The sequence below is a fragment of the Mya arenaria genome, chromosome 4 (assembly GCF_026914265.1).
Source record: "Mya arenaria isolate MELC-2E11 chromosome 4, ASM2691426v1".
Taxonomy (NCBI): Eukaryota; Metazoa; Mollusca; class Bivalvia; order Myida; family Myidae; genus Mya; species Mya arenaria.
This window is the reverse complement of record NC_069125.1, coordinates 69137870-69155351: the sequence shown is the minus strand read 5'-3', so window position 1 is coordinate 69155351 and position 17482 is coordinate 69137870. Positions and strand designations below refer to the sequence as shown.

Sequence of the window (17482 nt, the reverse complement as noted above, 5' to 3'; positions counted from 1 at the left end):
GACAGATAATGCAACCGAGTATACAAAGTCTGCAGTCCATGATGACAGATAATGCAACCGAGTACACGAAGTCTGCGGTCCATGATGACAGATAATGCAACCGAGTACACGAAGTCTGCGATCCATGATGACAGATAATGCAACCGAGTATACAAAGTCTGCGGTCCATTATGACAGATAATGCAACCGAGTATACGAAGTCTGCAGTCCATGATGACAGATAATGCAACCGAGTATACAAAGTCTGCAGTCCATGATGACAGATAATGCAACCGAGTATACAAAGTCTACAGTCCATGATGACAGATAATGCAACCGAGTATACAAAGTCTGCAGTCCATGATGACAGATAATGCAACCGAGTATACAAAGTCTGCAGTCCATGATGACAGATAATGCAACCGAGTACACGAAGTCTGCAGTCCATGATGACAGATAATGCATCCGAGTACACGAAGTCTGCAGTCCATGATGACAGATAATGCAACCGAGTACACGAAGTCTGCAGTCCATGATGACAGATAATGCAACCGAGTACACGAAGTCTGCAGTCCATGATGACAGATAATGCAACCGAGTACACGAAGTCTGCAGTCCATAATGACAGATAATGCAACCGAGTACACGAAGTCTGCAGTCCATGATGAAAGATAATGCAACCGAGTACACGAAGTCTGCAGTCCATGATGACAGATAATGCAACCGAGTACACGAAGTCTGCAGTCCATGATGACAGATAATGCAACCGAGTACACGAAGTCTGCGGTCCATGATGACAGATAATGCAACCGAGTATACAAAGTCTGCGGTCCATGATGACAGATAATGCAACCGAGTATACGAAGTCTGCAGTCCATGATGACAGATAATGCAACCGAGTATACAAAGTCTGCAGTCCATGATGACAGATAATGCAACCGAGTATACAAAGTCTACAGTCCATGATGACAGATAATGCAACCGAGTATACAAAGTCTGCAGTCCATGATGACAGATAATGCAACCGAGTACACGAAGTCTGCAGTCCATGATGACAGATAATGCAACGGAGTACACGAAGTCTGCAGTCCATGATGACAGATAATGCAACCGAGTACACGAAGTCTGCAGTCCATGATGACAGATAATGCAACCGAGTACACGAAGTCTGCAGTCCATGATGACAGATAATGCAACTGAGTACACGAAGTCTGCAGTCCATGATGACAGATAATGCAACCGAGTACACGAAGTCTGCAGTCCATGATGACAGATAATGCAACCGAGTACACGAAGTCTGCAGTCCATGATGACAGATAATGCAACCGAGTACACGAAGTCTGCAGTCCATGATGACAGATAATGCAACCGAGTACACGAAGTCTGCAGTCCATGATGACAGATAATGCAACCGAGTACACGAAGTCTGCAGTCCATGATGACAGATAATGCAACCGAGTACACGAAGTCTGCAGTCCATAATGACAGAGTCTGCAGTCCATGATGACAGATAATGCAACCGGGCATACGAAGTCTGCGGTCCATGATGACAGATAATGCAACCGGGTATACGAAGTCTGCGGTCCATTATGACAGATAATGCAACCGGGTACACGAAGTCTGCGGTCCATTATGACAGATAATGCAACCGGGTACACGAAGTCTGCGGTCCATTATGACAGATAATGCTACCGGGTACACGAAGTCTGCGGTCCATTATGACAGATAATGCAACCGGGTACACCAAGTCTGCGGTCCATTATGACAGATAATGCAACCGGGTACACCAAGTCTGCGGTCCATTATGACAGATAATGCAACCGGGTACACCATGTCTGCGGTCCATTATGACAGATAATGCAACCGGGTACACCATGTCTGCGGTCCATTATGACAGAAAATGCAACCGGGTACACCATGTCTGCGGTCCATTATGACAGATAATGCAACCGGGTACACCAAGTCTGCGGTCCATTATGACAGATAATGCAACCGGGTCCACCAAGTCTGCGGTCCATTATGACAGATAATGCAACCGGGTACACCAAGTCTGCGGTCCATTATGACAGATAATGCAACCGGGTACACCAAGTCTGCGGTCCATTATGACAGATAATGCAACCGGGTACACCAAGTCTGCGGTCCATTATGACAGATAATGCAACCGGGTACACCAAGTCTGCGGTCCATTATGACAGATAATGCAACCGGGTACACCAAGTCTGCGGTCCATTATGACAGATAATGCAACCGGGTACACCAAGTCTGCGGTCCATGATGACAGATAATGCAACCGGGTACACCAAGTCTGCGGTCCATAATGACAGATAATGCAACCGAGTACACGAAGTCTGCGGTCCATAATGACAGATAATGCAACCGAGTACACCAAGTCTGCGGTCCATAATGACAGATAATGCAACCGAGTACACCAAGTCTGCGGTCCATATAGACAGATAATGCAACCGAGTACACCAAGTCTGCGGTCCATATAGACAGATAATGCAACCGAGTACACCAAGTCTGCGGTCCATATAGACAGATAATGCAACCGAGTACACCAAGTCTGCAGTCCATATAGACAGATAATGCAACCGAGTACACCAAGTCTGCAGTCCATATAGACAGATAATGCAACCGAGTACACCAAGTCTGCAGTCCATATAGACAGATAATGCAACCGAGTACACCAAGTCTGCAGTCCATATAGACAGATAATGCAACCGAGTACACCAAGTCTGCAGTCCATATAGACAGATAATGCAACCGAGTTCACCAAGTCTGCAGTCCATATAGACAGATAATGCAACCGAGTACACCAAGTCTGCAGTCCATATAGACAGATAATGCAACCGAGTACACCAAGTCTGCGGTCCATATAGACAGATAATGCAACCGAGTACACCAAGTCTGCAGTCCATATAGACAGATAATGCAACCGAGTACACCAAGTCTGCAGTCCATATAGACAGATAATGCAACCGAGTACACCAAGTCTGCAGTCCATATAGACAGATAATGCATCCGAGTACACCAAGTCTGCAGTCCATATAGACAGATAATGCAACCGAGTACACCAAGTCTGCAGTCCATATAGACAGATAATGCAACCGAGTTCACCAAGTCTGCAGTCCATATAGACAGATAATGCAACCGAGTACACCAAGTCTGCAGTCCATATAGACAGATAATGCAACCGAGTGCACCAAGTCTGCAGTCCATTATGACAGATAACGCAACCGAGTGCACCAAGTCTGCAGTCCATATAGACAGATAATGCAACTGAGTACACCACGTCTGTAGTCCATATTGACAGATAACGCAACCGAGTACACCAAGTCTGCAGTCCATATAGACAGATAATGCAACCGAGTACACCAAGTCTGCAGTCCATTATGACAGATAACGCAACCGAGTGCACAAAGTCTGCAGTCCATATAGACAGATAATGCAACTGAGTGCACAAAGTCTGCAGTCCATATTGACAGATAACGCAACCGGGTACACCAAGTCTGCAGTCCATATAGACAGATAACGCAACCGAGTACACCAAGTCTGTAGTCCATATTGACAGATAACGCAACTGAGTACACCAAGTCTGCAGTCCATATAGACAGATAATGCAACCAAGTACACCAAGTCTGCAGTCCATATAGACAGATAATGCAACCGAGTACACCAAGTCTGCAGTCCATATTGACAGATAACGCAACCGAGTACACCAAGTCTGCAGTCCATATAGACAGATAACGCAACCGAGTGCACCAAGTCTGCAGTCCATTATGACAGATAATGCAACCGGGTACACCAAGTCTGCAGTCCATTATGACAGATAATGCAACCGAGTGCACCAAGTCTGTAGTCCATATAGACAGATAACGCAACCGAGTACACCAAGTCTGCAGTCCATATAGACAGATAATGCAACCGAGTACACCACGTCTGTAGTCCATATTGACAGATAACGCAACCGAGTGCACAAAGTCTGCAGTACATATTGACAGATAACGCAACTGAGTACACCACGTCTGTAGTCCATATAGACAGATAATGCAACTGAGTGCACAAAGTCTGCAGTACATATTGACAGATAACGCAACCGAGTACACCAAGTCTGCAGTCCATATAGACAGATAACGCAACCGAGTGCACCAAGTCTGCAGTCCATAATGACAGATAATGCAACCGAGTGCACCAAGTCTGTAGTCCATATTGACAGATAACGCAACCAAGTACACCAAGTCTGTAGTCCATATAGACATATAACGCAACCGAGTACACCACGTCTGCAGTCCATTATGACAGATAATGCAACCGAGTGCACCAAGTCTGCAGTCCATATAGACAGATAATGCAACCGAGTACACCAAGTCTGTAGTCCATATAGACAGATAACGCAACCGAGTACACCAAGTCTGCAGTCCATATAGACATATAACGCAACCGAGTGCACCAAGTCTGCAGTCCATAATGACAGATAATGCAACCGAGTGCACCAAGTCTGCAGTCCATATAGACAGATAATGCAACCGAGTACACAAAGTCTGCAGTACATATTGACAGATAACGCAACTGAGTACACCACGTCTGTAGTCCATATAGACAGATAATGCAACTGAGTGCACAAAGTCTGCAGTACATATTGACAGATAACGCAACCGAGTACACCAAGTCTGCAGTCCATATAGACAGATAACGCAACCGAGTGCACCAAGTCTGCAGTCCATAATGACAGATAATGCAACCGAGTGCACCAAGTCTGTAGTCCATATTGACAGATAACGCAACCAAGTACACCAAGTCTGTAGTCCATATAGACATATAACGCAACCGAGTACACCACGTCTGCAGTCCATTATGACAGATAATGCAACCGAGTGCACCAAGTCTGCAGTCCATATAGACAGATAATGCAACCGAGTACACCAAGTCTGTAGTCCATATAGACAGATAACGCAACCGAGTACACCAAGTCTGCAGTCCATATAGACATATAACGCAACCGAGTGCACCAAGTCTGCAGTCCATAATGACAGATAATGCAACCGAGTGCACCAAGTCTGCAGTCCATATAGACAGATAATGCAACCGAGTACACCAAGTCTGCAGTCCATTATGACAGATAACGCAACCGAGTGCACAAAGTCTGCAGTCCATATAGACAGATAATGCAACTGAGTACACCAAGTCTGCAGTCCATAATGACAGATAATGCAACCGAGTGCACAAAGTCTGCAGTACATATTGACAGATAACGCAACCGAGTACACCACGTCTGTAGTCCATATTGACAGATAACGCAACCGAGTACACCACGTCTGCAGTCCATATAGACAGATAACGCAACTGAGTACACCAAGTCTGCAGTCCATTATGAAAGATAACGCAACCAAGTACACCAAGTCTGCAGTGCATATAGACAGATAACGCAACAGAGTACACCACGTCTGCAGTACATAGACAGATAATGCAACTGAGTACACCACGTCTGTAGTCCATATTGACAGATAACGCAACCGAGTACACCAAGTCTGTAGTCCATTATGACAGATAACGCAACCGAGTACACCAAGTCTGCAGTCCATATAGACAGATAATGCAACCGAGTACACCAAGTCTGCAGTCCATATTGACAGATAATGCAACCGAGTACACCAAGTCTGTAGTTCATTATGACAGATAATGCAACTGAGTACACCAAGTCTGCAGTCCATATAGACAGATAATGCAACCGAGTACACCAAGTCTGCAGTCCATTATGACAGATAACGCAACCGAGTGCACAAAGTCTGCAGTCCATATAGACAGATAATGCAACTGAGTACACCAAGTCTGCAGTCCATATAGACAGATAACGCAACCAAGTACACCAAGTCTGCAGTCCATATAGACAGATAATGCAACCGAGTACACCAAGTCTGCAGTCCATATAGACAGATAATGCAACCGAGTACACCAAGTCTGTAGTCCATATAGACAGATAATGCAACTGAGTACACCAAGTCTGCAGTCCATATAGACAGATAACGCAACCAAGTACACCAAGTCTGCAGTCCATATAGACAGATAATGCAACCGAGTACACCAAGTCTGCAGTCCATATAGACAGATAACGCAACCAAGTACACCAAGTCTGCAGTCCATATAGACAGATAATGCAACTGAGTACACCAAGTCTGCAGTCCATATAGACAGATAACGCAACCAAGTACACCAAGTCTGCAGTCCATATAGACAGATAATGCAACCGGGTACACCACGTCTGTAGTCCATATTGACAGATAATGCAACCGAGTACACCACGTCTGCAGTACATAGACAGATAATGCAACCGAGTGCACCAAGTCTGCAGTCCATAATGACAGATAACGCAACCGAGTACACCAAGTCTGCAGTCCATAATGACAGATAATGCAACCGAGTACACCAAGTCTGCAGTCCATAATGACAGATAATGCAACCGAGTACACCAAGTCTGTAGTCCATATTGACAGATAACACTGAAGGGCTATAGTAACATATAAACAGAAATTAAAGTTTTGGCATTAGTTGTTAAAATTTGAATGAGAAGCTTTATTAAATCATTACTGATAGACTAACAGAAAAACATACCAACATCCATGGCAAAAAGAAAGTGTCTGCCAATACTGGAATTATAGTTCTTACCATCCAACATGATTATGACCTGCTAAGGCAACGGCAAAAGGTTGACTTTTATTTCTTTGAAAAGCATCTTTGACCATGAAAGCAAGTCTAAAACTTACTTAAGCTTTGTTCATTTTTCCAATTTATAAGATTAAATTGCTTTCAAACACTCACTAAACTAACAGAAATAAGGAATTCCTGGGGCCATGTTTATGAACAGCCTAAAGTCCTTGGGTCTAGACTCAGAAAAGCACTTTCATTAAATTGCAAAAAAGTCATCTTTATTCCTTTCGTTTTACAAAAAACAAATGTGATTTATTGTACAATTTTGAAAAGATATAACTTTCAGCAAACTTATCATAAAAACTCAACAAGTAAGAAAGCTACAATGTAATGAAGATTTGCAGTTTTTTCACCTGAGCCTGAACGCAGACTTGAGACTGTTTGTAATCAAGTTTGTTTGACTATTTGTTTGGCCCCAGTATTCTGTCACAATTTTTCCATCATCAATTTGCTCAATTAATTCTTAAGCACTTTTTTAATTTTCTGAACAGGTCGGTTCAAAAATCACAAAAACATCATCCTCAGTAAACATTTTAAACATGCATGCCTTGCAAGGAACTTTAGAATTTTTGAAAATGATAATTACCAGTTGAAAAGAACATTCATCTTAGTTTTAATCTTATTACATTAGCCACTAAAATAAACATTGTATCATTCTCATTATAGGATTTCACTGTTGCCCACTTCAGAAAACAGTGGAGTCTCACAGGTTTACCTTATTTTGTTCATAAGTTTAATAGTATAATAGATAAAACACTTCAACTCTAATAGATATAAGACAGCTTCTAAAATATTGACAGCATGGGGCGTAGAACAAATGGAAATTAGATTTTGTTGTTGATTTCAGATCATTATGCATAATTTTGTGTTCAGATTTAAAGTGATGAAAAGATACATTTCAATTTAGTTGTTCAAATCTGGAGATATAGGTTAAAATTGAAAAGTTGCACCGCAGGCAGACGCCCAAATAATTATCTCAACAACGACATCAACGCAATGGCACTTCCCAGGGTTGAATAACAGATTCAACTTAATCTGATTTTTAATGTTTTTTCCTAAGTGGTAATGTTTAAAATTTGTATTTCTTAAACAAATAAAGTCTCTAAATCATTTTGAATATTTTAAGGAAAAGGATCACAATATATTTCACCTTGTGAACACCAAAAGTAAATAAATCACTGACGTCTACGCCACTCATGAAATGTTGCTTATGTTGCTCACTCGGTGCAAATTATTGCGATCTTACCCTGAAACAAGCAACTATCCTCTATTTATTACTTAAGATGATTCTGTAACACAGACACGGATCTTTTATTTATGAATGAGATAAAAAAATAAATATCTTCATTTATACTGGAAATCAGTTTCTGAAAAATAATGGTTTTGATAATAAAAGCTTGTTAATTTTTGCAGAAACTCTTCTTCTTACTTGCATAAAATCTCCATATAGGGCTGACATCAGGGCAAACGCCATGGCAACTTGAAGGGTGTACAAAAGAAACGCTGAAAACAAACAAACAAACTGCTACTGCAAGAGGTACGTTGGTTATTATCATCTGTATTTTGGCCGGAAGCTTTTGTTTACTGTCAAGATTGAGAATTTTTGAGAGTTCGATTGAAAATCAAATAGAACAGGGTGTGATTGTAAAAGTAAATAATGAATGGAGACTTTTTGTTAGAGAAAAAGCTATTGTGGTCAAATGCCTTAAAAAACAATCATTTAGTAAAGATGAATACCAAACTGAGTTAAAGAAGTTCATTTTACATTAAAGTATTAAATGGAAAATCATTTACTTTTGTTTTAAATCAGCTTATTCAACATTATAACATAAAAAATAAACTGCTAAATGACATACAAGTGAAGATGCCTGGAGTCACACCAGAGCCTGGGTTCTGGTAGTTTTCATGGACCAGCTTCCCGCCGTACCATAACACAAGCACGATGGAGCCGGCAACCATCATGCCCACACCACCCTCAAATATTCCTGCAGGAAGTGTTCAATAATATGTTATTTATAGTTCTTAAAAGCTCTAAACACGCAAACAATTAGCATTTACCTATTAAAATACATTTTTTTTAAATCATCTCTGTTTACAATCTCTATTTTAATACCAGTCATGACAAGTGGCCATCATTTTTTTTTATATAATTAAAAACACATTATTATTTATATATTTTTTTAATTTAAAAACACAACTCAAAGAACTTTAAAGCATCTCTCCATACCTCCAGCTGCTGCCAATTTTTTGCCAACTTGGTAGCTCTTGTCAACGTCTGCACCATACAGGTTGGCGACCTTGTGTTCCGCCGAGAATGTGCGCACAGTGCGAATACTGGAAAGGCTTTCCTCAGCTTGTGTCCCTGCGTCTCCAAGTCTGTCTTGGAACTGCTGGCGTAGCTTTTTCATGAACTTGCCTGGGTAAACAGACATTTAACCAATATGTAAGAAATTATTTCATAAATTGATATAAGTTTATGTTACGCCAGAGTGATTGCACTCACATTATTGAACAGGTGAATTGGTATTGTATACAAGTCATGTGCATAAAATTCAAGCTAATATTAGAGATGTTTGTATTTCTGTGCCAACATCTGATTTTATGCATGACACCCAAGCTGCTTAGCTCTGACAATACCACACCCATCAAATGTGATCTCAAATACTTTCTTTTAACAAAACAAGTACATTAATTGATCTAAGCTCCAAGTATCTGGTATCCCAACCAGAGCAACCTACCGTATTGGACCGCTGAAAGACTGACAATGGGAACCACAGAGAGCAGGACGCCAGTCAGCGAAGCATTGAGAGAAAACATCAACACCAGGGAACCAATCATCTGCAGCAGGTAGCGGGCCAACATTGAAAAATTAACCTGTAAATACATGTACAAACATCCCGTTTATTAAGTGCCAATTGAAATCCTTTGTGACTAAAATTATTGGTTGGAAACCTTTTTTCTATTTTAAGTTATGGCTACATTTTCACACGAGATTAAACATACATACTGGGTTATTTTTATACAAGATTCCTAACTGAATTGAGGGGAGTTTTTTTCTTCTATTTTTCAAAACAGGAATCTTGACCTTGACCTTACCAACCCTGAAATGAATATCTAGCTACGTCTTAACATGAGCTTACTTTACACTGAATTACTTAACACCATTTCTACTTAAACTTTTTCTGCAGAAAATGTTGTTCTAGTTTTAGTAACAGTCAAAATTCCCTTGACACCTAACTGAAACCACAAGGTCAGTCTTCATGGGCGTATTATATAAAGAAATAAAAACTACTAAAAGAGTGTTGAATATGACCTTCTGATCAAAATGCAGTACCAATAACCCTTTCATGATATACATTACTGGTTTAAATCAATTAAAAAGGTTTAAAAAGACACAATAAAAGATAATGAAGTACATTTGAATGAGGCTCTATTTTGTTAAACACCACACAATGATCCTTTTTATGAAACACCAGCAGACTGGAATAAGGCCATATGGCACTAGGTGGAATAGGACAAACTCATTTTGTGACAAGGTATTGCTTGCCGAGTTATGGTGCTTATAAAGATATGGAATAATCATTGATGGCTGCTCAACTTGACAACAATCAATTGTGATCTTCCATAATCAATTTTCATTAAACAATGTTTTGTACTTAAAAACCTTAAAATACTTACTATTTATTATGCCCTATTTCGGTTGAAAATATCAAATTTGGTGAAATGAATGTACAAAAAAAGAAAGAAATATGTTCAGAATTAATGCTGTCCTTTAAAGCTGCACTCTCACAGATTTACGTTTTTTACAACTTTTTTTATTTTTTTGTGTTGGAAAAAGAAAACTTTTGCGTAAATATCTGCAAACCAATGATAAAATATGTCTGACAAAAGATCAGACCGCAGATTTGCATATTTCCATTCGAAAATCAGTGTTTTATGGCTTAAACCGTTATTAACGGTTCAAGAAAAATACATAAAACTTTAATTTTTGAACTTAAATATAAAAATCTGCGATATATTTTTTGTCAGCAGTCTCATATAACTGGTTTCAATGGATTTTCATAAAAATTGGCTCATTCAAAGACAAAAAAAAAAAAAGTTGTCAAAACCTTTAATCTGTGAGAGTGCAGCTTTAAAATGATTGGCTTATTTTCAAATTCTATAAGATATAGGAACTGTTATTTTCATACTAATAAATACACTTTTTATTCATTCCAATTTGATGATCGATTATGTTGGTCCATTTTGATCATCAGTCATGAAAATTCTCTGATTTTCTAACATTTCTATATGGTAAGCAGAAATCTGCCGACCTATCCAACAATATCCATATATAACCCATTTTTCCATTGAACATTCAGTGAAAGTAAAACATTATGTTATGTAATATACGGAGTATTTTATAAGAAGTAACAACATTGCCAACTACTGTGCTCAGGTACTGGGACTCAGACTACAACCTGACGCTGTCCAAAAGAATTAGAGCATTCATGACCCAGCAGACACTTATGCTGTTCCCAGCTTTAACAGGATGCTTTTAATTTCATCCATCTACTTTATTTCATTTTCTCAGCTGGGGCCTCAAAATTAAAGAAATGTTTAACCTCTTATGACAATCATTCTTTACCACCCAGGGTCATTGTCTTTAAATTTAGAGAGCAATGCTAATGACTTTTAAACATGTTTCAACTTCTGTTTTAAGGTTAATAAGCTCACTATATTTTTTTCCTTCAAGATCAAATACAGTGCCAACAAATTTAACTGGGTTATGTCCCCATTCCCTTCCACTGTAAGTCAGGCTCTTCCACTTCAATCAGGCCTCTTGCCATACTATGGATTTCACTGTATCAATATATTTGTCAGAGGCCACCTAAATCAGCCCCGCCCAACCAGCGCTCACCTTTATCTACCTGCCTGTTTTTTTCTCAGTAAACTCATATCCTTCAATACGTTTTTTGCTCTTCTCAAATATTTTCTCTAGAATCAGCCATATTTCAGACAGTATGAAATGCTACATTGCTTTTGAAATTGCAATTTACTATTTGTAAAGGTGGAAAACATATAGAATATTAGGCTGGTCGAATAAAGAATAAAATCAATATATTTCCCATAGTATGCTCAACATGTATGTGCACAAGGAAATGGGGATTTGTAAGTTTGTTGTCACTTCTCATAAAACACTGCTCGTAAAAAAGGAAACTTACTGTGACAGCATTTTGAAGCACTTGTGTGTCGGAAGACAGTCTATTGCACAGTTCACCCGTTCTGAAACCAACAGGCATAAAGTTTCAGTTGATTTGGACAAGATCTCTCAGATTTACACAAAATGCTTTTCTCTTTCTGTACTCTAACCTCTTTAATCATATAAAAGGAAATTCATGAATGTCATTTGTTTGCTTTCACAATTTTTTGTTGTCTAAAACATAATACATAGAGCAACAACATTCAGGGAGGTACATTGTACCTCAATCTATCAGCAAAAACAATGTGTCTTCAATGGCAAGGCTATTGGTATAAGCATTTACTTAAGGTGATCACTAATTTATTTCATTTCAATCGTCACCTGTTGGTATCAAAGAAGGCAACATCCTGCTGTACAATGGACATGAAAAGATGTTTCCGCAGCCGGGCCACAACGCGCTGTCCAGCCAGAGTGAACAGCCAGGAGCGAGCCATGGAGAATAGACTTCCACCAACATAAATCACCAGCAGGATTAAAATAGTCCTGTTCAACTCATCTGAAAGGTAAAGTCTGTACATGTAGTAATATGGTTTAAATAAGCAGTAAGATGGGAAATAAGTATTGGATGAACACATTGATGCTCGTTCCACTGCTAATATCTTTGCTGCTAATATCTTTATTTTCTTCCTACATCTTTAATTTCAAGAGCTTTTCTCTGTTCAAAATAAAGGGAAAAAAACCCATTAAGGTTGTTGACAAATTAATAGTCACAAGAAAAGCTTTTTCCTACCCATGCTGTGTTGGGCAGCATCTACAACTTTCCCGAAGTAAAGTGGCGCCACTATCTGTGTACCGCTGGAGAAGAACAGGCTCAGGGTCCCACCCAGCAACATAGGGAACTCCTGAATGCATTGTAAACATAAGCAGCTAAATTAATTTGTATGCAAAATCTAAAACCAGAGTAAATAAGCATGCTTTGCTTTTCCACTGCCAGCAGAATTGTGCCGATTCTATTATCAAAGTAGGAAATTGTTTTGACTAATGAATGAAACATATTAAAGAAAATTCAGAAATAAATTTTTACATTCACATTCTACAGATCAGTACATTCAGTGAAAACCCATGAGGTTTTTTATTTAGCAGAATGTTTGAGTGGGTAGTCAACGTACAGGTTTAGCAAGGGAGACTAGTCGCTTGATGCTGACTGCTTTCTTGACAGGGTTACCCTCCTTGTCCACCTCCACACCATCGTCATTGAAGAGATGCTTGATCCGGATCAACTGCAAATTAATTTCATTTCTTTCAACCTCCTATAAAATTATGAATATCAAGAAAAGAATAATTGGCAGCAAATACTTAAAGTTACACTCATATTCCAAATCAATACATACACATGTATATCAAACATATGTACATGAAACATAAGCCTTTAGTGTTAAACCTTTCACTACTTACTACATAATGCATTTATGGATAATATTAATTACTGATAATAAGATTATAATCATGTATGTAATAGCTGAAAACACTTTAAATTAAGGAATGAATTGCGGGCTTGATGTCATTATCGGGGTATGAACGCAATTGGGTTGGTCAATGTGTGTGGAGTCCGAAGGACTCCACGCGTACTTTGACTAACCCAATTGCGTTCATATCCCCGATAATGACATCAACCCCGCAATACATTCCTTATATTTACACCAACAGTTCATTATTTCATTCAAGAATTGCTAAAAAAATACTTCATTTCATTTAAGAAAACCTTTCAGTAATCTGTTCTTACCCATTCTGTAAATAGAACGACCCGACTATAACGGAAACATTTGTTCAAATGACGTCACAATAACGCGGGAAAAGATCAACCACTTGAAATCACTTTAAAACGTAAAATTGAAACATTTCTGGTACCAATATATTTAAAATATGATAAACTAACACTTTTAAAAATGTTGATCTATATTTTACGGGACCTGCAGACACAATACAACCAATAACAAGATCAATAGCTTTCATGTATATTGTTATGCAATGAATTACGATCCGAACATATCCGAAGATGTTGCGTTCATTGATTGATGAACGCAATTGCCGAAAGGCAGTTCATTTAAGGAATGGAAGTTGAGGTGTAAATATTATTAAATGACTGGTGGGTCCTAAAAGATTTCCAGTGAGCTATCACCTATCGTATTTATTGTGGTACATCTTATTTGGAAGTAAGAGTGAATCTTTTAGGTTAAAATAAGGTACAATGACATTTAGTTTACCTATACTTCAAGTTTAAAGCATATATTACAGCATGGTAACTTCCAAGAAACACAAAAAGACAATTATATCAGTTATTGATATAATTATAAGCTTACTCGATGTAAGATTTAATTTTAGTGTACCATATATAGAGAAAAAAATGTTAAAATACATGTTCAAGAACAATTTTTTTAAAGAAATCTAAGAGGCCTGTTATAAATAAGCTCACCTTTAGTCTCCGCATAGCTTGGAAACTGTAGAGAATCAAGCCAGTCTCTATAAGAGAGAGCACCACTGCACATACCAGCAGGGCATTGTAAGTTGCATGCATGTGAACATAGCCAGAGTCGTGAAGCACAGAATATAACACAAGACTGCCTTTTGTTACTGAAAATGCAAGTCCTCCCAAGCTTATAAGAATGTTAACAGCATTAATCAGGCTTGCTATTGTCTTCTGTCTTGGGTTATAAGGATAATCTATCTGTTGAATAGCTATAGCTTCCAGGTAGGCTATGGATGGAGCATGGACAGACACTTTAAGGAAAGCCAGAAGCACAAGGTCAAACACAGACTTTTTGAATTGGAAACTGGCAACACTGTCTATAAAGTAATCAGAATCCCCACCTGAAATGGTAAAGATCATCTTGCTATTAAGTTGAAAAAGTTGTGGTCATAGAATTTCATTTTTTGAATACTTTACTTACCCTACCAGTGTTTCAGTATTATAAAATCACTGTTACATATACTTTTGTATTTACATGTGTAGTGTTTGACAAATAGGATTAGATTCAAACAACATGCTCGAAGACAGGCAGATGATTTAAAATCATACACAAAACACAAAATGTCCAATCAGGTTCACATTAACCAAATGTTCAACAATAGGAACAGCTTACCAGCCAACCACAGGACAACAGAGGCAATGCCATCAATGAAAACGACTGTGAGCACTATGTTCACGTATCTCATGGCTGGAAGTGTGTAGCTGGTTTTCTGGCCCTGGCCCGGCATGGCCATAGTCCCCTCCCCATTCAAACTCTCCGCCATCATGGAACAATAGTGAGCTTGTTCTTTTACCAACACCACATCTGCTTAGGATTATGGTCAACAGAGCTACAAAATACAGAACATGATTTGACAGTGGATATGCAATATGTCACAGGTAACATTGTTTTCATATTTTTTTGAAGAACTAAGTACATGGTAAGTTTTTTCTTGAAGAAATAGTTAATACTGAACATTTTAAAATGGAACAAATTTAGGCCTCTGATCTTATAATCAGTTATGTTCAAATTAATAATGTCTGCAAAAAAATAAATAAAAATAATGTGCCAAACATACTACATAAAATCAACTGAAATGACATAATACTGTGCCAATAATTCTCTCATTTTAGAATATTGCAATTATATATAAAAAAAATCATCTCAAAAAATGTTCCTGATTGACAATTTTTTTTTTTCTTATTTCTATTTTCTATAAAATTGAACATGTTGCTCTGTTTAAAGAAGAATTTTGGTTTGAAATATTATCCATTTTGTTGAGTGGTCAAAAGTCTATAATTGCCACTGGAAGAAACCTGGTGCACTTTCAATATTGCTGATAATTTCTCATGTTCAGAGAAACTAGTAAAGTTATCTAATTTGAAACTTCATTTGAACACAAACTATTAGGGATGCAAACGAATGGCAAAACTGATATTCGAATATTCGGTAATTCTTTTGATCGAATATTCGAATTCGAATATTCGATTACCAAAATGAATATTTAAGAAATGTAGTAAACTACTTTTATTGTTCACTACAGTAATAGAAGAGGCCTTTGATATAACCAGAGCACACGACGGACCCTTATTTTCCCCAATATTATACTAAATAAATCCAACAGAAAGCAATCATGAGTTTTTGAACAAACAAAAATCCAAAATAATTTAAATTCCACAGCATTCATCTTTCTTAACAAGGCCATGATCGTAAATTCCTGGTTGAATGTCATGATGCACCAGCGGATGGTCATTCTGTAGGACGCGCAGCCCCGTTCTGGGATTGAACTCTACTAAAAATAACCATGGAAAAAACAAACTTACTCGGGAATTATTTAAATAATAAAACGAAAAAAAAACTGAATATTTTACTCATCTATTGTACAACAATGTTACACTTTAAAGCGCGGACGTTATAATGAAACATGGAAAATAGTCAAGAGGCCATGACTAACACATGTCATTCATATCAATACGGCGTTTTCAGCAATATAACAAAGCTTATTTGACAGCCATGACACCACTTTGTTGACTGATTCTGTTTATCCTTTATTGGCATGGTCATTAAAATTTACCGAAGATAATTGAAACTTGTTTGATGTCACTTGTCTAATAGGCAATTTTCGTAAAATTTCGGGTACTGTTTATAGTCGCGACGAAATGTCCCTAATTAACATATGACGCGTGCATAGTGTCATGACGTTCACCCCTCTGGCATTAGGGATCAATCATTGTAAAAACAAGACAGGCGTATATATACAACACATTTGCAGACAAAAGGTTTAATAAAATATCAAACAAAAAACATCGAATATTCGAATACCGATTTTGACATTCGAATATCAAACGTTCGATCGAATATTCGAATATTCGTTTGCATCCCTACAAACTATCATTTGTATGCAAAACAATCATATAAATGGAATTGCCAAACAATTTGGCTTTACAGGATGGGCACTTTCCTCAAATATCTGAATATTTATTTATAGATTATTATATCTCAATACTTAATAAAAAGTAGTATTTTCCCAACTGAAATTCTAGAGTAAATATTTCACTGTACCCAATCACTACAAGGAGAAGTGGTGGAAGTGACGTTGGTTAGTGGTGGAATATAGCGGTTTGTGGTGGAAGAGAGTATGAAATTTCATTAAAGTAAATGAGAAATTAAAATGTTTTTTAACAAGGATATGTGCTAGATGACCTCCTGTTATTATTGCTTCCACGTATGTATTTGGTTCCCTCCACAATGTTGCTGTTCCTCAAATCATTATATATATATCCCTGAGCTTTAAAAGTTTAAAACAGCGAGAACACAACCATAGAACAGACAGCTTCTATTCATAGGAAATATTATATCTGAAGTGTATTTTGATACTGTTTGTTATAATTAACATGTATGATTGTTATTGAGGGTGTTTTGGGTGTGTTTTTTTAAACATTGTAACGCTGATGTGGTTAAACATTGTAATGCTGATGTGGTGGACCTGTCAGATTTTGTCGGGTTACAACTCTAGTTGCACGGTGTTTTTAAATTCTGTTTTTATAGCAATTTTCAAACATAATTTGTTCACCTGGAGACTAAATTTGTACATTAGTGATCTGCT

The 17482-nt window shown here is 38.1% G+C and overlaps 1 protein-coding gene across 7 annotated transcripts in view; it reads right to left on the bottom strand.

Annotated features, from left to right (window-relative positions):
* The window catches only part of LOC128231995 (uncharacterized), a 36825-nt gene that overhangs the window by 14545 nt on the left and 4798 nt on the right, over window positions 1-17482 (bottom strand). For all 7 annotated transcript variants that reach the window (XM_052945314.1, XM_052945315.1, XM_052945312.1 and 4 more), the window contains 10 exons: window positions 15010-15226; window positions 14343-14737; window positions 13039-13149; window positions 12660-12771; window positions 12251-12425; window positions 11892-11952; window positions 9426-9561; window positions 8915-9103; window positions 8544-8672; window positions 8117-8190 (listed from right to left, as the gene is read on the bottom strand). In XM_052945314.1, coding sequence (XP_052801274.1) covers window positions 8117-8190; window positions 8544-8672; window positions 8915-9103; window positions 9426-9561; window positions 11892-11952; window positions 12251-12425; window positions 12660-12771; window positions 13039-13149; window positions 14343-14737; window positions 15010-15163 — 1536 coding nt within the window. In that variant the 5' untranslated portion in view covers window positions 15164-15226. The remainder of the gene's footprint in view (window positions 1-8116; window positions 8191-8543; window positions 8673-8914; window positions 9104-9425; window positions 9562-11891; window positions 11953-12250; window positions 12426-12659; window positions 12772-13038; window positions 13150-14342; window positions 14738-15009; window positions 15227-17482) is intronic.